The sequence below is a fragment of the Lipophrys pholis genome (assembly GCF_963383615.2).
Source record: "Lipophrys pholis genome assembly, chromosome: 20".
Lineage (NCBI taxonomy): Eukaryota > Metazoa > Chordata > Actinopteri > Blenniiformes > Blenniidae > Lipophrys > Lipophrys pholis.
This window is the reverse complement of record NC_137648.1, coordinates 18417059-18440584: the sequence shown is the minus strand read 5'-3', so window position 1 is coordinate 18440584 and position 23526 is coordinate 18417059. Positions and strand designations below refer to the sequence as shown.

Sequence of the window (23526 nt, the reverse complement as noted above, 5' to 3'; positions counted from 1 at the left end):
GCCCTAATCCAGTCAACCTCCACCATAATGCTGTAATTACAATCCTTAAGCTGCTGCATCCTGCCCCAGGCACAACTCACCTCTCTGTTGGCTGGATACCCCACTTTTATTAGCTTCTCGCAGCCATCCAGAGCCTCACCTAATGCCACAGCTTCCCAGAGTCTTCTCAGAGTTTTCTGCAAAACTTCAATTTCACCCAAAAAACACGACAGAAACAGGAAGCGAGCACAGCAGCAGGATAACTGAGAATAACTGTTGGAATAACTCTGGCTTCTGGTGTTGGGTGAACTATTGCACCACCGGTGGGTCTGTGACTAACAACATAAGAAGTGTCTTGGTGCAGTCGCTGCAACAAATTCTGAGATGGAGGCTCACAGCAGACAGAGCAAATATTACCTCCAACTAAACAGCAGCATACCATGAGGTTGGTAAAGGCCGGTAAAACCTAAAGACTACAATCGTCAATCGTTACGGAACAACCTTTGAATCCTGTCGGGGGGGGGGGGCGCCGATCACTCAATGGCTGAGCTACCGAGGTTATAAAGGCACACGGAGGTCATAAAGGGGGAAGCTAAGAAAAACACAACTCCATCCTGACTGTTTTCTGATGCAATGTGAGTAACAGCCAAGCAAGAGCTAATCATGCTTGTTCCGATTCGAACAGAAGAGAGAGAAGCTTGGAGTATTTTTTTTTTTCTTCTGTGCTTCAAACTGGATAGAGGATCAGTTCCAGCAATAAAACCTAATGCAGCTGAACATGTGCTGTGTAAAAACTTTGATTCTTTGTTCTCGCAATGCATTGTACGAGAAAAAATAACTGCTTTCTGTGTGAAAGTGAAAAAAGAACACGGGGGAACGCAGGGCGATTGTTCACTGCAGAGGATTCTGAGAAGAAAGATTTGTTGATCCATAAGATCGACATTTGTGTTCAGATGATCACATTATCCACACTGATACTGAGGTGCTTTCCAAAAAACAAAAACAGTAGAGACATACTAAGGCAGGTATTTCTCCGTTTGACATTGAGCCTGAATACGAGTCACACAGTGCCACAGCCACTTTTCAACATAGAAAATGCCAACATTCAGTCACGTAATGCAAGTCAGTTAAAGTTTGAAGGGTTAATAATACTAAACTAAACCTTTAGAGCTCGTTCACACATGCACGCAGAGAACAAGATGCTATGGACATTATCGATGGGAGAACACCGACATTCTAGTGGACAGACGACCAAGTTGCATTGTTATTACGGTGACTGTCAAAATAAAACTACCAAGTCCTTGGAGAATATGGAGAGAGAGTCATGACACTCTGGAGGAAACATTGTTCTTATTGTCCGTCTACTGAGCATGTGCAGAAGGACGTCTTCCCCGGTTTAGACAGGGACGGAGTCCGGGCCTCTTCAAAAAGTAGCTCAGTGGCGCAGAACAGTGTTGGTGTGTAAACAACCAGCCAAAACACAGCGACAGGTTTTCATATTCACTTGAAAACATTGTCGTGTAAATGGGGCCTTAATTTTATTATTTCATTGTATTTTATTAGAATGTATTCTATTTAATTCTCATAAAGTAAGCATTTCATTTGTTGTCCTTTTTGGACAGATTATTGATATTATTGTCCTATCATTGATACTAATATTGACATTTTTATTGCTGTTATGATAAATAATATTTTTTCTCATATTATTATTGGTACTAGCATTATTGTTTTATAGTCTTTTTATCTGTTTTTATCAACAATTAGTTTTTTTTATGTAAATAAATTAAAAAATTGTTGTAAAATGTTCCAAATAAAGAGATATACCAAAATACTATTTTGCTATGGGAGATTTCCTTAACATTTTCAGTGATCTTTTCATCTCAGCACTGGGATCCAACAGTTATACTCAAATACATGTTTGTGGTAACCACTGTTCACCCAGTTAATCAAATCAGTGTAAGACTTTCCCTTTAACATTCGTTCTCTTTGGTATGGATCAATTGTTTCCAATTCCGTCTTCTGTAGATAATTGTCCACTCATGTTCGCCAATTTCATGCTGAAGGTTATCAAATAATTGTGTTTATGACAGACTGGTATGTGAAGTGAAGTGTGTCTGTGTATATACGTTGTCTAACTCTTGGGTTCTAAACACTAAAGCACATACTTCACCTCCGCAGTCATCCACCATACCCAAGCAGCCCACTCAGCCACTAGATTCAATATATTATTTTCTCAATTGGTCCTATTGAGTTTCCCCTGCCGCTCCTAAATGAGTTAGTCCTCAGAGAGCCGGCTGGGAATGAGGGCCCGGCAGCACTTGAATTGCATTTCCGCAGCCCTGCGATCTACTTTCCTCAATTTGGTCGCCGCGTCACCGTGAACTGCATTTCCCAGAGTGCAACGCTGGCTCCTCATTTCATGGATCACTCCGATTTACTATGACAACAGGGGAGCAGTAGTTCCTCTATGTCAGGATCTAACCCAACCTCAATCAGTCTATATTACGCCGGGGAGGCAGGGAGGGGGGGTCAACACAAATTTCTCTCTCTTCCTCTTGCCTGGGCTGAGGGTCGGCATCTCAATGTTTTAAGGTCTCTCCCAGCAGTAGTCGGCTCAATACTAATAAAACCATAATTCACTAGGCCCGGGCTCTGATTGATAGCTCTCTCAAGGCTCTATCGATCAGCCCTTCTCTCTCTTTCCGAGCGAGCGTCTTTCTCGAGGGCCGGCCACTTCCTTCCCCCTTGTCTCTTTGCATAGACATTCTCGTAGTGACTCAGGGCATCGCTCGTGGAATAGATTACAAACAGACGTATTGGCATGCTGCGGAGGCCTCGCCGGTGCTCTTTCATACACAGAACGAGCCGTTACGTCTTCGCTCTTCACCGAGTTAACAAAGTTACCGTGACTGAACGTCCTTATGATGCAACAATGTTAAGATAAAAGCACAGAGTGGAAATCTCTGCTGCGCCGATCCTCCTCTTGTACCTTCACTTGCTTCTCATCAATAATGAAGCAGAGTTTCAGCTTGTCGCATCCAGTACATGACCATGTTTATAAAAGTTGTCTGGATTTGCCCACAATAACACATATGGGGTAAAGTTTTAGGAAACTAAATATAATTACAAAACTTGACAAGTGATTGAAATTGTACTTTGGGAAAACCTTTTTTATCTCCAATCTACTTTACTATGTGATTTAAATAAAATGCTCTAAAATGTGCTCACTTCTAACAAACTAGACCAAATCTAGATCGACTGAATTGAGACCTCATTTACACAACATTTTCAGGTGAAAACGGAAAACTTTTGTGACTTAATGGGGGTCAGTTTATACGACACCGGTGCTTGGAGCCACTGAAAACGCATCGTTTTCAAAACGTTGCCGTGTAAACAGCAAATGCAGTGGAAATGGAAATGCGAAAACGACACGTGTTCACTTGAAATGTTGTGAAAACGGGGCCCGACTTGACACCAAATTATTGAATGTTAGGAATGAAATAAGAGAAACAGACTGTTGTATTCCGCTGGTTTACTGTTTACTGATTTCCTGAGCTAATTTAAATCAAGAAACACAGTCAGTGTTTTGTTTGTTATTAGAGGGACGATCACATGAGCTCGTTTTATTCAGCTCCTCATTCATAGTGGGAAAGCATTATAGCAGGAGTAGGAAACTCATTTTCCCAAAAAGCCAAAAGAGCAGAGACATAAACTGACGTGTGTTTGGCTCAATAAGATTTAGTTCTCAATTGAAAGCCTTTTTCAAACAACTTTTAGAAGCTATTGTTGCTCTGCGTCATTTATTATCCGTCTTTGTGTGAAAATCATGAGTTTAGTGACTGAGTAAATCAAACAATATTTTTTTTTATTTCCCATTTTCATGAGGGAACACATGCTAGCTCAACTCGCCCTAACCATTAATGTAATAATAGCCAAAAATTTCAAATGAAAAAAAAAAAGTGACCATTTCAGATGTAACAAGCTGGTAATAACAGTGATTTTCAGTTTGTTCAAGCGGAGCTAAAGGGTCACTTATGGCCCCTGAGCCTGATGATGCCGAGGTCTGCATTACAGCCTCTTTCTCCAGTGTTGAAACTTGATATACAGCATGAAATGGCTGTAATTTGACACCTGTCTCATGATCTTGCCAGTGCTTCAAGCAGATGATCATGAAGGACAATCTCCTTAAACATGAATTTAACCTCATCGTAAGATTTTGGCCACATCTATGAAGGACAGATATGATCTTTACTGTAATGTAAAGGACAGAAAGCATAAAAAAAGCCTCTTGGATAAATTTTATGTTGATTAAATATTGTGAAGCACGGGCCACTCGATATTTCTATATAAGTGGAACGATGTGAAATGAGAAAACAGGAAACCAGAAAGACATTTCTCAGGTGACTTAATGCAGTATTTTCTTTTCTTTTTTTTGAGTCCCATATGGTATTTACATAATTAGGGTTGCTGGACTAGAAAAGTCTTTCAAGTGGTCAAAAGATGGAGAACGCTTCACATAAAAGCTTTACATTTATGTCTCCGGGCGGTTTTTGATGGAGAGCTCTGCTGAGACAAGCACCAAAAAAAAAAAAAAAAAAAAAAATGAAAGTGAAAGTTACAAATAGCTTCATTTCACGGAATGGAATCAAACAAACTGGGAGGGGGATCGCTGGTGAAGCGGACGAGTGGCATGATAGCGCCGCCGTCTTTAGGCGGAGGAACCGGCCTCATGAATTAATATGAGAGAACTCTGTGGCGAAGCACCGCCATGTATAAATAACACACTGTGAAGTCTGGGGATTTGTGGATCGAGCAGGACAGACGGCGAAGTCTTCTGCGGTGGAAGAGATACGAGGCGAGTTGTCAAGAAGGACAACGACGGCAAAAAAACCCCCAAAAAACAAAGACACATGAGACTGTCAAAATAGTAGATGACTGTGGGAGATCTCCATCATAAATAACATTGCGAATGCACAGAGAGGCGTGAGCGTGCGTCGCGTGATGAATTTCAAAACACGGGAATGAAATCCGACGACGGGCGTGCTCCTCGTCAGCCTGATGAATATCTCGGTAATATCATAAACTGCCGCAGCACGCCGAGACAAAAGCTCGGCGCACTCAGTGAAAGTTCTTCAACTAGATAAGAGGGCGAGGTGACGGGGTCGCGGCGCGCTCAGACACAAAAAACCCAGTTTAGAACATTTTGCATAATACAGCCTCGCGTCTCCGCACATCAGCCACTATTGTAGTTTCCTATTAATCTCCTCTGTGGCAAAATGAGTTCCGGCGATGTCTTGTGATAAGCCAGATTTCTTTGTTCTGCTTGCAGAATGGTCAATTTGTCGGTTTTAGCCAGATTGGAGGGCAGCCGACGAAGCCGGGGGGGGTGAACAAAAGAGCACGTTTGAAATCACAAGTGAACTGTTAAGTAGTGCCGTGAGTCATTGTGACAAGCGACTCGCGGGAATGTCCGTTCGTTGCCGGCTTATTTTTTCGGGACGCGGAACACCTCTCACCTCGCGCGTGATTACCAAAGTCTTGAATTTGTACTTCAAAATCAGTGGAAATAACTCTCAAGCAAATGGAAAATTGTAATTGCAGGTTCTTCCGTCTAATGTGTAATTACTATATCATTAACATTTCCGCCGGCGAACCACAATCCCACAAAATACTCATGGTCGTGTGCTCAAATTGTCACAGAGGGATGTGATGAATGTGAATATGTCCGATTTGTTGAAGCAATGTACGGACAGTTCAAAGCAAAAAAAAAAAAATGAAGAAAAAGTGGAATCAGTGGAAAAGTGGAAGCTGGAGAAAGTTCAGATACTGTGGTTGAAGGGGGAAGAAAATCTAATGGAATTGCGATTTTTTTTCCTCAAAAGTATAATTGCTTAAACACATGTGCGGATGTATTAATAGAAGGCAGATATAGAAAGAGGAGAAATTATAGAGTCTCTGCGGCAGAGATGCAATTACAATGCTTCAAACAAATTGGCAGTGACCAATCATATCGCTTGACTATCTGGGGCAGAGGGGTAGTTTTTCAAGCGGGGGGCTATCTGTGGAGACGGAGGAGCAGCAGGATTAATTGTTCTTGGTCCGGAGTACTGCTGCAGAGTGTTTGTGCGTCAAAATGTTGCGAACGGCACTTATTCCAGCCACATTTGTCTCTGGATGGATTTTCATCCAACACATTATGAGATATGAGGATTAAGACAGACTTTCAGGACATTTTGCTTCACATCCTTTAACCATCTTTTTTATCTGGGACAATACTGCTTTTACATAAGGATGCAGAAATATTGATACCGATATTGTGTATCAGGTCTGATACTGATATCAGTATCAGGTATTGGGTCCGATACCAGTCTTGGGTATCAAGTCCGATACCAATACCAGATTCGGATGCCGAGTCTGATACCTATACCAGTGTTGGGTATCAGCTCTGATAGCGATACCACTATTATGTATCAAGTCCGATACCGATACCAGTATCAGATATCAGGTTCGATACCAATACCAGATTCAGATATCGGGTCTGATACCTATACCAGTGTTGGGTATCGGGTCCAATTCTGCACATCGTTTTCGGAAAAGTCCCCGGATACAACCGTGCAAGTACTACATGATGCTGTGTCCTGTGCATTCTGTAAACGCAGTATTATACTGGAGCTTTCAAGGCTATTGGTGCTCGTATATTTGACACAGAGACTGTGCGGAGGTGGTTTGCGGCAACGCATAGCCTTCACATACGGAGTATGAATTAGGCTTTATTACATTTAATAAGTTCTAGTATCGGTACTTGGCATCGGGAAGCGGCTAAAGGTTAGTACTCGTACTCCCTACTTTTCACTTATTGTGACCTGGTTGACACTGAAAGAAGCCGATACTTTACAGCTCAGATGAGGCCAGTAAAGTGTCCACATGGGCAATGTGAACCTTCTGAGTTTGTGCTAAATTAAAAATAACCCCCCACCACACACACACACACACACACACACACACACACACACACACACACACACACACACACACACACACACACACACACACACACACACACACACACACACACACACACTTAGGTCTTTTACCCAAAGCTTGGTGCTTGAACCTCGCCTTGAGCTTAACCCAAAGATTTTAACCTTGCCAGGTTGCACCACACAAGTGTATTGTGCTCCCATTTTTGTATGCCCAACAAAGGGAATAAAAGATGAGAAAAAAACCCACTCACAAATACGTTGTCTACACAAACACACATTTTGCCCAAGGTCTTCCAGAGGCCCATCCGCTTTCAGCAGGACTTGAGGCTCAGACCATCCAAATAGATGCTCTCAGTGGCAGAGACAAGTGTTTCAGTGGGCGGGTTCATGCCGCTGATGGCCCATGATTAAGCCCATATCTGAGGTGGAGTACCTGGTCTATTTTTTGCTGCCATTAAAGCAGCGGCGACGAGTGGCCTTTGCCTTGGGTGAAAATGAGAATTTTCAACAGCCTTGGAATATGTGGAGGAAAAAAAGAAAAAAAAAAACCTTCACCATGATTAAGGACGTATTCAAGTTAAACAAAGCAAACACCGCACTGTCTGTGTGTGTGTGTGCGTGTGCGTGTGTGTGTGTGTGTGTGTGTGTGTGTGTGTGTAAGAAGACTGGGATTCAATAAATCGGTTACAACACAAAAGTAATTAACCTTAAAGAGGTAACAGAACATTTACAATATGCCAGTAAATGTTGGCAACATATTGTCGTAGCAGAATACACCAGTGTTGAAGTTTGTAGTGGTGATATTGTTGTGTACACTGTTCCTGAACAATGTAAGTTACACTATGTGTATATATAGATTTCCATGTGCCTGAAAAATATTGCGTTCGCATGGAGACGGAGTTGGAGTGTTTTCAAAAAGTTCCACCCTGACAACTGTTTTCAAAAAGCTGTGTGACTATAAAAATCGTTGTCGTGGAAAGGCACGCTCAACCTAATGCTGTGAAAGTTTTACATTTTCACTTGAAAACGTTACGCAAACGGGACCTTAGAAGTGGCTTGGGGGGCTACAAGGTTGGCTGTGACTCGCTACACCACCTTGTGGATCAAAAGTAAAATGACGAGACAAAAAAGAATAAGGGTTGCTGGTTAGTCTATTGACTTTCATAGCTACCTCTACTTCAAATACAAGTTTAAGATCATTGTTATGTGATCCGTGAGGGGGTTATTGCTGGTTATTTCTTTCAAACCGAAGGGAAAACGGAACATGTATTTTTAAAGTATTGAGTTCCTCAAAGGTAAATGTAACTGGAGGGTTTAAACGAGCCAGGGACAACACAATATCTACTCCACCAAGATGATGTTTGGCTGAGAGGACTAAGCAAAGTGATGATCAAATCAGTGCAGTTTATGGTGTGGGGTGGCCTGGAAAGGCTGCACCCAATGAAGTCCCCCCCCCCCCCCCCCCCCAAACTCCCTTTCCACTGATGCATTAGGCCGTGCTGCTCGGCTCCTCTCCCCTGCAGACAGTGATGGATCTGATTCATTTCAATGGTGGCCTCCAGTGCTCGGTCCCATTCGGCTGGGTGACAGTGGCAAACTGGTTCCCGGGTGAGGAAGAGGAAGAGGGGGGTGGGGTTGGGTTGGCCGCCCGGAGCCTGCGACGACATTTAACTTCTGCTTTTCTTACGCCGGTTTAGCAGCTGACCTTAGATTCTTACAATTTACAATGCTATCTTTTCTCTCGTGCGAGTGTATTAAAACACCCTCCAGTGACTTTATGGCACCTGCTCAGAGCACTAAGCTTCCTGAGAACACCGGGACGTGTGATTTCCTGTAATGGGACTTTGATGGATGGAATCTAAAATGCACTATTACATCTGCTCCTCTCTTTACATCTTTCTCCGCGACGTCGGCGATTCGCCGTCTCATAGCAACTAATGTTGAAATGAATATCACTCTATACACAAACTTGTCAAAGCCGCCCTCTAAATTGTGTCTCTAAATGGATCAAAGATGTAATAAACCTCTATGTAAAAATGCTATTTTTCATCTCGCTGCAGACAGTGATGAGGGGGTGGGGCAAAAAAAAAAAAAGAAAGCTAGATTTTTGTCATTTCTGAAGATGTGACTGGGCTCAGTGTCCATCTTTCTACCTGTTTGCCTGCTGGTGAGGGATTACAGAGGACAGAAGAGTGACTGGACCAAAGCGATAGAACTCAGTGAACCTTGGGGCTGAGCTTCCCCGGGGGGGACGTGTGTCCTCTCCCAGAGTCAGGAGGTGGGAACACAAACAGGGGCGAAGAGGTGGAGGTGGAGGAGGAGCGGAGGCAGAAGGAAAGCAGCTTTGACACCATGTCCTGACTCGGTGAGAGGCATCAGTAGAGTGCAATATTAGCTGGATATGTGAATTTTTCTGACATAAACTGCAACAAATATCAACCTCCTGGTGTTGGTGTCACAAGGGTCACACAAACCGTCTGAGACTGTGTGAGACGAAAGATCGGATCGGGAAAGAATCCGTGGTCGTGCCTGAAATTGGTCGGGCTTTGTGCAGTTTTGAGATGGCCGATCGGTCGGTCGGTCGGGAGCACGCGACCATTAACAGATTGTGTCTGATATTTGAGGAGTTGTGGCGGCGAATCCGAATCCGTCGTCTTATGACAAACCGATGCAGTATGACGTGACGCAGTGAGCACTGAGTACACGCTCAGACCCACCCTCTCTTTCCGAGCCACGATGGCGTCCATGTTCTCCTCTTCCTTTATTTGGAATTTGTCTCCAATAATAAGAAGACTGCCAGGGCGGACTTTCCGTCCACGTTCAGCGCCTTTATTTTTCCTGAATAGACGGCGCACGCTTATGACGTTTCATTCTTGCGTGGCCACTTCGACGGAATTGCGTAATCATGTCGGTGCCGATTCTGCTCGTACCATCTGTGAAACGATTATTTCAGATCGTCTTGTACGGTTTGTGGGAGCCTTAAAACAGAGAATAGATGAGCCGCTTTATATTTGAATCTCAAACAATATTTGCTTTTCAACCATGTTACACTGTTAAATTAACATTTTGCAGTGTATAGTAGTTGTATTATTCACGACAAATTTCACTATAAATTCACTACATTAATATATGTTAAGAATCAAACATCATCAAGGTGCTTCTTTTCATAAAGTTTGATCAAATTGATTTTTCAACATGTTTTCACTTCTCCTTTATTCACGGTCCCATTCATGCAACGTTTTAAAGGGAAAATGGAAATCTCGTTATTTTGACTGTCCGTTTAAACAACAATGGCGCTCGGAGCCACTGAACGTTGAAAACATTGGCGTGTAAATGTGGAACTTTTCTGAGATGTTAATGCAAAAAAAAAAATGTATTTTCACTTAAAGTGTGTGAATGTGTTGAAAATATAGATTATCCATATGAGACACTAAAGTTGGATAACTAAACCAAACCAGACACATGATCTCAGTAGTACAAATGTTTAGAAGAAAAAAAAGAAGGTATTTTGTTATATAATTTTGTGATAAAATATTGAACATTTACAATTACAACTTTGGTATTTTCTTGACAATGAAATATGATAATGATATGGTCTTTTTAAAATAAGACTTAGATACACAAAAAGTACTATACTTGGGTCACAATTAAATTTCCTCCCTATGTTACATATTGTGCTAATGCGGCATAACTGAAGCATTAATGGCAACAATAACTATAATGTATGAGTTTTGTATTGTGATGCACATATTGTGTATACTACTACATATACTATGGTATATAATCACACCTTCTTTGTAACATTGTATATGAATGTAGTCACAACAACATTGTTGACAAAAACATGTGACGTGAATAAAATGTCCTGAAAACATTGTATTGTAATTTCGATGTCAGTCTAGTATATAATATGGAGGTACTCTTGTGTTGTGAGAACAGTTTTGTAATAGTGATGTGACATATCGTGGAGTTACATAAGCATTACGAGGAACAGTTGCATCGTTGACCTCCTGCTGTTTCCCTCGCCTTGCATTCATACAGTGGCCTCATTCAGATCGGTGCGTTTCCAGGCAGCGCTTGTGTTTACGCCAAGTTCTAATGGAAGGAGTTGGAAGTTAACATTAGAAGGAGAAAAAAAACAAGTGCAGAGGGCAGCGGCTGTGAGGAGCGGAGAAAGACGGTGTGCTGGGGGGAGGAGGGTGAAGGGCAGGGAGGAGGAGGAGGCGAGGGCTCAGCATGGGACTCCAAACTGACACACAGCCACAGGACACAGGCTCCAATTAGAGCCGCAGCAACACTAATCAAACCTGATCTATAACCTCTGGCTGTGGGGTGACTGAACGTGAGCGAGAGCAGAATTCACTCCTATTCATACCCGAAATACACAAACACAGACCAAACATTCCACGTTTGTCAAAATCATCATCTTCGCTACTATAAAAAAAAAAAAAAGAAAAAAAAAGTAGCTTGGAATAAGTTTCCCATCACAACAGACTTGAATCGCAGCTATTTCCAGACTCCCGACGGTTACCTCATGACAAATTTCCACCTCGCCGTAATGCATATTCTTTTATCTGCCCATCCTACAGTGGTATTCTGCCGCGCTGCCAATCACAACTCAGTGAAGTGCTTCTTAGATATCATATCAAGGCCCACCGCAGAATGACGGGCTGGCGAGGTGCGAGACCATATCGCGCATCTCACACAGGAAATGGGACTGTTTGAAGATTTGCAATGTGGCGTATTGGCTTCCTAAAGGTGCTCCTCCAGCAATCTTAAAGTTACCAAAAACCTACGTGGGGATTGGTTTGGTTCCAGAAGCGCGATGGAGGAAATCAGCCTCGTTCATCATTCAGGCGAAATGCAGTCATTCTTCACCTTCATTCTATGTGTCTTGAGCTGCTCACCTCCACCCGCATGCCCGCCACCGTCCATCTTTGTCACGGCTCATGATTAGAATGCTAATAATGGTTTTGAAATAAACACAATTAAATAGGAGTCCACCCCCCCTCCCCCATCGGCTCGTTACCTCGCCAATTTTGGCCACCCGCCGCGCCACGATGAGCTGGATCATCCCCCGCTTGTTGCCCTCCACCGACATTGACATGCGCAGCGTTTCCATGGCCTCTTGGTTGGTCTTGCAGAGCAGGGACTCTCCGTTGACGGCGACGAGCTGGTCGTTGACACGCAGCCGCCCGTCCTGCGGACAAACAACATCATGGGGAAGCTTGAGGCGCGGCTCATAAAACACGCTCATCTCAAGTTTTGAACAGAGGAGACATTCTGCAGCTGCTCCGGAGGCAGTTTTGTGTGCCGCACATTTCAGGGATCACAAGTTTCCGAGAAAAGAAACATCCAATAAAAGCCAGAAGCAGATCTAATCTTGTTTGTCTGCTCAGTTCCTCTGGAATGCCACGCATTCATGAATTAACTTGGACCCCTCTCTTCAAGCCGCGAATAAAACATTACCTAATACTGTTGCCTTCAGGAGGAACTTCACAGCAAACCAGTATTGTTTGGCAGCGGCTACGTCACAACCGATCCTTGCATTTCCTCGTCATTCAAATCCTTCAAGCGAACAGAAAGAAAGTCGGCAGACCAGAGGAGAGTCACTTGCCTTGCTGGCAGCGCCGCCATTGATTATGGATTTGACGAAGATGCCCAAGTCGGCGTGGTTCTCCTTGGAGCGATTACCTTTGACGCTGACCCCCAGGCCTGCTGAGCCCGAGTCATTCAACGGGATCTCAAAGGTCATGAACTCGCCTGTGCCGTCTGGGGTCAGCACCATGTCGTCTTCCTCTGGCTGATGAACAACAGAGAAAAACAGAGACGTCTCTTTTTAGATCAGATGGGCTTCAACAAAAAAAACAACTATGAAGACATTTCTGTGGGGGCATCTGAGGAATAAACTCTGAATACTGAGGCCATATCTGGATTTGGTGGCATCTTTCATGATTTGTTCTTTGTCTTTAGAATCTTTCTTTATGGCATTTAGACTTTATTCTTACATTTTGGGAATTTATCGTCAATGTCAGTAAAATACAATCGTCTATACGAGAAAACAGAAAACTTTCGTTGCCTTTTCCGTTTCTCTTTACATGACAATGGGGCTCAGATTTAATGAAAACACCTCCCAAGGTGGATCCTTTTGAAAATGGGCCGATTCCGTCTCCATGGAAACGGGAGAAAAATGCAACTTTTCGAAAACGCTCCAACTCTAGACGGCGAAATCACTGCTTCTGCGCACCAAACCTGTTGTAAATAGTTGTGCTGCACATGACTCCCAGTCCAGATTCTAGTAGTTTTATAGTTGACAATCACCGTAATAACGATGTAACTTAGTCGTCTGTCCATACAAGCGTCTGTTCTCCCATTGGTAATGTTAACAGCGTATTGTTCTTTGTGCGCATGTGTGTGTAAGTGTGTGTGGTTTCAATACAGAAACAACCAAAAGCGTCATTCTACAATAACAGTCGGACAGTTTATCACATGTTAAATTAGTTGAAATAGCGTGTAAAGACTGTATTAGAGTGTATTTTGACTATGGGCTTGAATATTCAAAATAAATTCTCAACACTTCAATGTCATTCTGAAATTTGTTTTCCATTAATCGTAATTTTTTAAGAATAGTTTTTCTTAAACATTTAAGAAAAAAAAAGACAATAGCGAGTCAACAGTCCAAGTTTGCGGACTGTTAGTCGAGTCTCACTTTTGAATGCATCAACGCAGTTTTGTTGCATTTCCATATTTATTTTTTTATTTTTTTAAGATAGCAGAGAACAGGAGGCCGGAAAGTGAGAGGAGAACGGTGAATGACAAGAAAATGGAAAGCAGGCATAAGACAAGATAAAGAGGGGCAAAATGAGGGGTGCGGGAGAAGAAAGCGGATGGATGGCGACGTGTCACACGTCTCTGCGCTGTTATCGTCAATTGGCCGTACCGTCTGCCTGAGTGCCAAATAATTCCTTTCCGCCATTACAAGCTCGGCGCAGGAACGACGGCAACGGCGGGGAACTTTGAAGGCGCCAGGTAGCAATTTGACGCTCCAACAAGGGTGGCTTCCTTTGAAGAAGACCTCTTTGAGAGATAATTTGTCACACAATAAGGAACTGACCCTCCCTCCGTGTGACACCCATGGCCTGCTTTGTTGGTGTTTTGTTGCGGGGGCCGAGGTTGCAATATTCCTTAGGTATGGTCCGCGAAAAGATTAAGGAAAAAAAAAAAAAAAAGGTTTATTCTCAATGGCAGGAAGGTGTGAGAGACTGTTGTAGAGTGTCTAACACTTTGCACAATCAATCCAGGTGGAAAATAGTCCATCAAACAACCACTCTGCTTGCCTGACAATTTCCGGTGGTGTCTCACAAAGAGCATCTGTAAAAAATAACCAAAGGGGATGCATTGGAGCGAGTTATTTTCTGCTCGCAGATATAAACAGAGAGAGCTAAAGGCATTGATGGTCTTAAACTGGCATTTTCTTTGGCCACAGCCAACAGAGTCCAGCGCGGTAAATAATAGGTTTGATCAATGCTTTATTAAGGCCGCAGAGCACTCTGCTTCTAATACAGAAAACATCTACACCAGGGTGTCAAACAATGAGGCCCGTGGGAAAAAAACTGGACGGCAAGAAGCTCAAATCCGGCCAAACCACCAAACAAATTGTGAAAATTTAATAGAAAACATTTTTGCATATATACATTTTTCGAGAATTGCTAGAATCTCAACATGAAGCCAATATTAATGAAACCTTCTGCTGCAAAATACAGCGAAATGTACAAAATACTCCTAAAGCTGTTGCAGTATGCAGGATTTCACAAACTCACCCTGACAGCATGGCTCTGAGGAACAAACTCAAGCGCTCATGCCCATTTCTCAGCTCAGGTCTCAGTGTTGTGTCCACTGCTATTAAGAGCGGCGGTGGTCTGGTGGGTCTCCTGCAGGCCGGTTTTGGCCCACAGGCCTTATGTTTGACACCCCCACTCTAAAACCCTTTGGGATCTTGACGCTCTTCACAATGGTACATTAACAGCACTCGGATAAAAAGAGTGGTTTTTTTCTTTCCCTTTTCCACCACACACACGCAGAGAGGAGCTGACGGCTTCTCCACAGGAAGCTGGACTGTGGCGTTGCACCGCCGCGATTGGTCAGATCGTACTGTACATTGCGTAGTCATCGCCATGGCAGCCGAGTCCGCACGGATAATGCTGGTGGTGACAGCAATCAACCCAGTGCACCTCTTTAAATAGACTCAACGGTATATGCACACACACACCCTCACACACACCCACACCCACACCCACACACACACACACCCACACCCACACCCACACCCACACCCACACACACACACACACACACACACACACACACACGCCAGATGGATGGTAGCCAGGTGTGTGCCCTTCACAGCTGCTTGGATAAAGAGTAAAACAGACGAAACAAGAGAAAGATAGAGCATAAGGTGTGTTTTTTTTTTTTTTTTTGTGTGTGCCAGAGACTGAGGAGTTATTAGGATGCAGCGGTGCGTTCAGGTGGAGGCACTTTTCAACACCATCTGACTGAGCCCCTATCCTCCAGACGGCCTCACCTCCTATCCACCCCCTCCCTTTTTCCTTTCTCTCCTCATTTTCCTCCCCCTTCTTGCGACAGCGGTACACCTGTCTGTACAACTCGCCAACTGGGCTTTTTGTCCGTGACCGGACCCCGAGTCAATTCAGACCGCAGGAATCCTTTTAATCGCACCGCATATCAACACCTTCAGGTCGATGACACAAATCGGCGGTTTGTGTCAGGAAACGGCCGCTTCACTTTTCTCTGGACCGATGAATGAACGGGATAAGGAAGAGGAGGGGAAGCAGACAACCACCACAGAACAATTTAACATCTGGGGCTGGTGTAAATAGAACGCATTACCGATCCTGATTCTTGAATGAAAATCTATCAGCTTTGAAAGCACGTACTTAAAGCCCCAATTACATGGCAATGTTTTCAGGTGAAAACACAAACGTTTCATAACATTTTGGGTAGGGAAGGGAAGAGACACAATTTTTCTGATGCCAGTTCCATTTTTCTGTCCTGCTTAACGATTTGGTTCTTTACCGATCAGCATGTGGAAACGAAGCCTGCAGTGATAACCGCAGAGGACGTGTTAACGTCGCCACTGCTCCTGTTTTGAGATTCAGTCCACCCTGGATTGAAAACGCGAAATTTATTCAACGTTATCGCTGCTGTATGTGCAAATGTTTCTGCATATTGGTTGTGTTTCTTCCCTGTGATGAAATATCCACTTTGTAAGTATTGCAAGTTGCTGTTGTCATCCTTTCACATGAAATGTAACAAAACTTTCAAGTGTCTGTTCCGCCTGGGCGCCATGTTTCCTGCTGGCTGCACTGGTGAATGACGCTGCAAACGACACAACGGGCATGGTGATGTCATTCGTGTACTCTGGAAACAATAGAGCAATCGTTTGTCTTCTCAACAGGTTTTCGAAACCCATCCCTAATTTTGCGTGTGCGTTTACACGACACGAGACACTGAAAACGCAACAACTCTGTCTCCGTGGAAAAGGTGGAAAAATTGCGGAGACAGCAGAAATGCTGCGCCAAAGTAAATAGTTCTTCTGCACATGCTCAGTAGATGGACAACAACAACGTTTTCCTCCAGAGTGTCTTGACTCCCAGTGAATATTCTCCTGAAGCTCTGTAGATTAATAGTTGACAGTGCAATAACAATCCGACTTGGTGGTGTGTCCATATGAATAAAAACTAAATTGTTTCCAGCTTTTTTGCCGTTTCCGTGGAAACAGACTTTGTTTTCAGAACGTTCCTGCTTAAACACAAAACTTTTCTGCAACATGAATGTAAAAATGACGCATTTTCTTTTGAAACATTGTCACCTAAACTAAACTTCAGATCATAAAACTGGCCCAAAAACATGTAATTTCTCCTCTGAGGGAACATTGGTGAAAGGACGGTCTGATGTGTCACTGCGTTCGCTTTTGATCGAAATATTTCATCATAACAAAAATACACGAACGACCCAACATTGAAGCTTTCAGCCCGGATCCCGAAGGTAACAGCATGCTGCTTAAAAATTACTTTAAGGACAACGTCGGACAATGTCTGAGATTTAGTGTGTGTGTTCGCACATCCACCAAAATGATGACAGAATAACCACCCACTCAGAGCCATGTTCCGGGAATCGAGGGCCGAGGCAGAGAATGAGAGAGCAGTGTAACATTTTCATCAGACAGGAACAAGCGCCGCGAGCCAAGAATGAGTTTGTCAGGCGGCTTGACAGGCCCCGTTGCAGCGCTTCAACTCAGGCAGAGCAGGATTCCACTTCCTCTGAACACACCAAAAGAGAGAAACTTGGCTCGTTGTTTCCAGCGTCGCCCTGCGTTCCTCACTCGGGACGGAAAGAACAATGAAGTGACGCAGAAATCAGGTAAAAAAAAAAGAAAAAGAGAAGGGTTTCATGCTTAAATCAATGCGTAAAACGGTTTCATGCAAAACTGCAACATCTCTCTCTCTCTCTCTCTCTCTCTCAGGCAGAAAACAGTCCGCAGACATCACCGTGCAAAGCCAAGTTGTCATCTCAACAGGAAAGGAAGTCTCCAGGGACTCCTGCACTCACTTAGGGAACCTGAATGTCTCCAACACCTCCACCCCAACTGGCTGCTCCAGCCAGGAACTCACTCAACCAGACTGTGAAGGCACAGAACAGGCCTTTTTTAAGAAAAAAAAAAACACCAAAGTAACTATTGTTTCATGATAAAAAAGTGTTTTGCTTCTAACATTCAAAATCAGTGCAATGCCAAGTGAGAGATCCAAACAAAGATGGTGGAGCGTAGACAGTCTGTGCATGGACGGGTTGTTCGGTAGAGCAAAAAGAAGAAACAAACAATTTTTTCAGAATTTTTGGTATTTCTACCGTGTGTTTTTGCTATGATATAAACAATTGACACAATTGCGCCTGTCATTCAATAAATAATCTGCACATACAGAAATGGTCTGTTCATGAAAAAAAAAGAAAACGAAATGAATAAATTCTGAAGTTCAAGAAAATATTCGAGAGGATTTAAGCCAGGTTTATACGTTTTCAAGTGAAAATGGAAGACGCTTGGAGGCACTGAAAGCACAGCCTTTTGATAATGGCGGCAAAGGTGGAACTTTTTGAAAGTGCCCCAACTTTGTCTTGTGAAAATGGAGATAAACAGAATTTTTTGAAAATATTCTGATTCCATGGGAAAATGCAAGTTTTTTGAAATGCCTGACTGGTCATAGTTCTTCTGCACATGCCTGAGTGGATGGACAATAAGAACAATGGCTGCCTCCAGATCAATCAATAAATCAAACTTTATTTATAGAGCACTTTTTGGACAAAACATGCTGCACAAAGTGCTTTACAGGGTAAAAACAAGATTAAAAACATCGTGACACTGAACCCCTGCCATTGTATATACTTTTTAAAAATAAATAAACTAATAAATTACAATGGTTAAACCTTAAAAAAAAAAAAAAAAAAAAGGTGGGGGTGCGTTAATAGCATTATTAAATACTTAAATTATTAAATATAAATAAATAGGAAGGTATTGCGCCTACTTTTAAAAACATGCAAAAACAATGCGTTTTCACATAAAACATGTAATGGGGCCTTAAAGTGACCGAACACACAGAACATCTGGATCAATGTATTATAAAAAGTAGTTATGAACATCCATCATCTGGCCTTATTGAGGTCTTTTCTCATGGCTTGACTGGAGGTTTCTTTCATCTGAATGCCATTAGAGGTCTGGATTATAGCTCAGCTCCACATCTTTTTTTTTTCAGCTAACACTGGTTGACAGTACGTCAAGATAACAGCCTGATTAAATCTGTTTTCTGAACTGGTTCTAATCGTCAATCTGGATTAACGTAACGTCTTTCCTTATCGGGATTGTCAATAGAAGTCCGGACAAGACAACAATGTCTTTTATGAGACGATTTGTCAGTAGAAATTTGCATCGCAGCCTGATGAAAAAGTCTAAATAGGTGTCAAATCAAATCAAAATCCACTGCAAGCTTTACATAATAGCAAGCAGAGTACTTAGAAACAAATGCTGCATTCAGTTACTGACCACTGAGCTCAAACTCTACACCGGCATTAGGATCAAGTGAAGCTGTTCTAATATTATTGTTATCATTATCCCCTTGGTTCGGTTGAGTAGCCACTTGGTCAATCACAAAGGAGGGCCAACTACTTTTCTTTTTGTCCTTTTACCACTGCAGCCAAGAGTCCATTATACAATTAAATCCTTTATTAATTAATACAGTGATGGACGAGCGTCCATTCATTACCGGGAGGGAAAGGTAACGGAGGCAGGATTTTAACAAAGACCCAAGCAGGAGCATCGAGGCGTCAGAGAAAGGAAAGTGATTGCTAATGGTGCTGCTGGAGGAGCCCCCACCTGCCTAATAGACCTTTTCATTCCGTTTCTACCTGAACTCGTCTCAACTCCTCGTGCGCTAACAAGGGAAGATGTGCTGCATGCGTTCACGTCTGGCAAAGAAACCGAAAGAGCACCGAGAAGAGAGAGAGAGAGAGAGAGAGAGAGAGAGAGAGAGAGAGAGAGAGAGAGAGAGAGAGAGAGAGAGAGAAACGGCGAGTGCAAATGAATCACAATTATTTCCATTCACACACAACTCCCGAGTTCTCCGCACATCACTGCCTAAAACAATTAACACCCGCTGCAAACTTCTCTCCACACTTGGCCCAATTTGGTGACATAAAGGTCATTGGAAATGAATTTAAAAAAGGGCTAAAAGAAATCAACCATGGGTGTAATTGCAAAAGTGGTGCACGCGTGATAAGTATTGTAACACAAATTTCCTTTGGCTGTGTTTTGTCCTCGCAACATTTTCTTGACAAAGGGGCCGAATTTTAACTACCTCTAAGCCTTTAAAAAGAAGAAAAAAAAAGCAAATTTGCGTCCAATGAGGGGGTTAAGAGGCGAGCTTTTACACAACAAAGAGGAACATTAAGTGCCCGGCTGGAAGTGAGGGGGTTTTAAGTGTTTGTGAGGTAACGTTACATCCAGATTTTGACTCGGCACCGACAGACTGGGACCGCTCCCCGTTTAGGGACTTTCTAATGAGAACGAGAAAGCCTGAGGATGTCCGAGGCCACGTGTATCTACATCACGGAGCATTATGGCTACTGGCTACCAATCGGGGCAACCAAAAAGACACTTGTACGCAGTGCTGACTCGACGTGAGATATTTCTCTTGGCACTTTAGGGGGCGATTACGTCTAATCAAGAAGAACATCCGAAATAAAAGGTGACTTTGGAAAGTGCGCTTGGCAAATGGGGAACGTTTGCAATGGAAACAAAGTATGGCTGCAACACTGTAAAGCAGATGCCGCTCATTCCAAGCTAATGGCGGATGAAAAGCGCTTTGCTATGTCCAACTGCACAGACGCACTTGGAGCCATTACGCGTTCCAGAAACAGACGCCGAATCCCCTTCGGGAGAGTAACTGTGTCGCCATAAGTGGCCTTTAACTACCTTGTTTATCGGCGTAGCACAATGCTGCGGCGCACCCTCCCGCTCGCCGCGCTGACAGCGGAGCGTAATTACGGGAACAGCTGCTGAAAAGTGCTAAACGAAAACAGGTGGCGCAGGCGAGACGCGCGCTCCGAAAATCGTTAACCAGCCTGGCATTGTCTTCCGCCGCGCTCTGCCAGCGGTGGCTTTAATTATGACGAAGCGCGTTTCTGAACTCTGCGCTCTGATCGGGAAAAAACTGAATCTTTCAGTAGGGGCGTGACTGACAATGCAGGAGGAGCTCAAATAGACGACGTCAGCGGTGGAGAAGATGGAGGGAACAGCGACGGGATAAAACCCTTTCCCGATACTGAAGTTTCCGAAGCTTTCAGCAGACTATTTGGATAAAGAGTTCTCCTCCGTAGGTTCTTTTCGGGAACGATTCTTCCTGCCACGATAACACACTGGACCCCATCGCCTCTCGCTCTGTCATTTCGGAGACATTTCTAGGCACCGAGTGGAAGAGAAAGTGACCTCTAAGGTGCATTTGCGGCAGCCAAGCTGTTGTGAAGAGCTCTTTAAAGTCATAGATGCTCTCTCTGATTGCCGGTTGCCAAACCGCGGCTCAACGCCGCTCCTTTCCGAAAGGCCTTTTCCAAGCAATTCCTGTAATTTGACTTCACCTGAGTTCCAACTGTATTTTCAGAGTCGATTTACCGCGGACGGGTCAGCTACTCCTAGACATTAGTAACACTAGAGCAATTTGCTGATTACGTCCAATTATATTCTGGCAGCTGGGTCCATTTCTTTCTTTATTTTTTTAAGTTATATCGCAGAGCACGAATTGGGATTCATTATCGAAGCGGCGTGAATGCCGGTAAGAAAGGTTGCAAGCACCTTAAATTATCATCTCCACTAAGAAATGTTTCATCCCCTCGAGTGGTTTGCCAAGTTTCACTTAAGTAAAATATCTGGCTCAGTCACCAGGTGCTGTATAAATAAACTGCTTCAAAGGGACAAAAGCGAGAATCCGTCTCTACAACTTTATTAACAAAACTTGCAACGCATTACATCACCCCTCTTTCAGCGACACAAAAAAAAAAGCATTACTCAAACAGACATCTAATTATATTAACACCGAAGATGTCTTTTTTTTTTTTTTCTGGCATGGCTGGAGATAGTGTGTGTGGATTAAGATAGTGCTGTTTATCACCACTTCAGTGGAATCAGCCAAAAGGTTTATTATCATCTGTGTTAACGCAATGGAAGATCAGAGCCGGGTAACAGAGAAAAGTTCAAAGGGAAACCAGAACCGTTTTGAACACTTACATTACTTCTACAATATCCAAACTATTTGGCCTTGGACCTACTTTGCTAAGAGAAAGTACTTCTGCTGTTTAACGGAGGCTTCTGTGAGAGGATGATAACCTTGATGCTACACATCAGAGCGTTTGCGCTCAGCTTGGATCCTCTTCTTCTGTGTAAGCCGTCTCATTCTGTTAGGAACGACAAGGAAAAAAACAAAAACTGAGTGAAAGGATGACGACTGAACCCGGCTCTGACTCAACAGACCTGTGTGTAATTTAGTCGCCTCCAAAGACGGGGGTGTTTGTGTTTTGTTTGCTTGCTATCAGTTCATTTCTCCCTCTACCGACGCGGTAAATGCAGCTCTGCTGAAGGGAGAGCAATACAGCTTCATATGTCTCTTCTTCCAACTTTAATGTGGAAAAAAGAAAAGAAAAAAGAAAACAAAAATCAGGAGCGCTCACCTCACTGTACCGCGGGCTCGACAAGCAGAGCCACCTGCGTAACGCTGTTAGAGGGACGATCAGGGAGAAGGAGACATGTGAACAAGTCAACAATGACAGGGATTGTGGAGGCGAAAAAAAAAACAGGGCTGTTTGGATTTTCAGAAGATCTGTTGGTTTATTTCAACGGTTTGCAATCATTCCTCAGAACGAGCGATGCACCGATACCGGTATCGCGTCCGATACGCCAGGAAAGCGGCGAAAGCTAGCTTCTACACCAGCAACTTAGCCAGGGTTGGTTCGCGGCAACGCATAGTCTAATGTTTGCGCCTGTCACGCTGGAGAGCCGGGTTGACTTCCCGACCGACAGATTTCACCTTCTCTGTGTGGATGCACATCCACATTTTGTGTGTTCATGTGTTTCCTGTATATCATATTTGTGTTTCTTTCTGTATCGTTTGCATTTTTCTATTTAATTGCCTGTTTTGCTATTTTGTGTTTGTGCAGCCTGGTGGATAAGTCGCTGAATTCCACTGCCACACTGTCTATGTGATGAATAAAAACCTGATATATAAATCAAACTTTCAGAGACGCTGCGGCAGCCCGACGCAACGTCGTTGGACATTTTTTTGTCCTTTCGTTTTTCTTTTCTCCTTTTTTCCTTTTCCTTGGGTCTCTTTTCTTTTTTTGCTCAAGTTTGTTTATTGAGTTTCTACAAGACAAAATTATTACAAATAATGGCATTTCAAATATTAATAAAAGAAAAAAAAAAGGAAAAAAACAAGTATCCCCCACCTCCTGGTCACCATATATTGATAAAGTCAAAATAAAAATGGACATCGTGTTGTTGGACACCTCAGACTTTCCACCTCAACCTGCTCCTTCCACATAGAATACTGTTCCACCCCAAAAAAGGGGATGAAATAATCACAAAGGATATGTAAATTGTGTTTCCTCAATCATTTAACTGGAAACGATTATGATTACTTGAAATGTCACGTCCAACAACACTATACAGTCAATGTTTCAGTGTGAGTAGTGAAGTATTTTCTGAGATTTGACAGCATCAGATACTCGGTATCAGCGAGTAGCAAAAGGTCAGTACTCATACTTTTATTCGTCCTTTAAAAAATGTGGTATCAGTGCATCCCGAATACATTACTACACCTGCTAAAAGAATCTCCAAATGAATTCCCTCTGACTGCTCTAATTACAGTCTGATGTTAAAAACATGGCAGGGAGGGTTTCAAACCAGGCCGCCGGGGGCTGGCCGCTTACGAAACAGGCCATTTGT

General features: G+C 43.2%; 1 protein-coding gene across 1 annotated transcript in view; it reads right to left on the bottom strand.

Annotated features, from left to right (window-relative positions):
- LOC308125596 (partitioning defective 3 homolog) overlaps nucleotides 1-23526 on the bottom strand; it is a gene marked incomplete at its 5' end in the record, with an annotated part of 413756 nt that overhangs the window by 174996 nt on the left and 215234 nt on the right. Inside the window, 2 exons of the mRNA XM_080489471.1 lie at nucleotides 11992-12162; nucleotides 12580-12761. Coding sequence (XP_080345597.1) covers nucleotides 11992-12162; nucleotides 12580-12761 — 353 coding nt within the window. The remainder of the gene's footprint in view (nucleotides 1-11991; nucleotides 12163-12579; nucleotides 12762-23526) is intronic.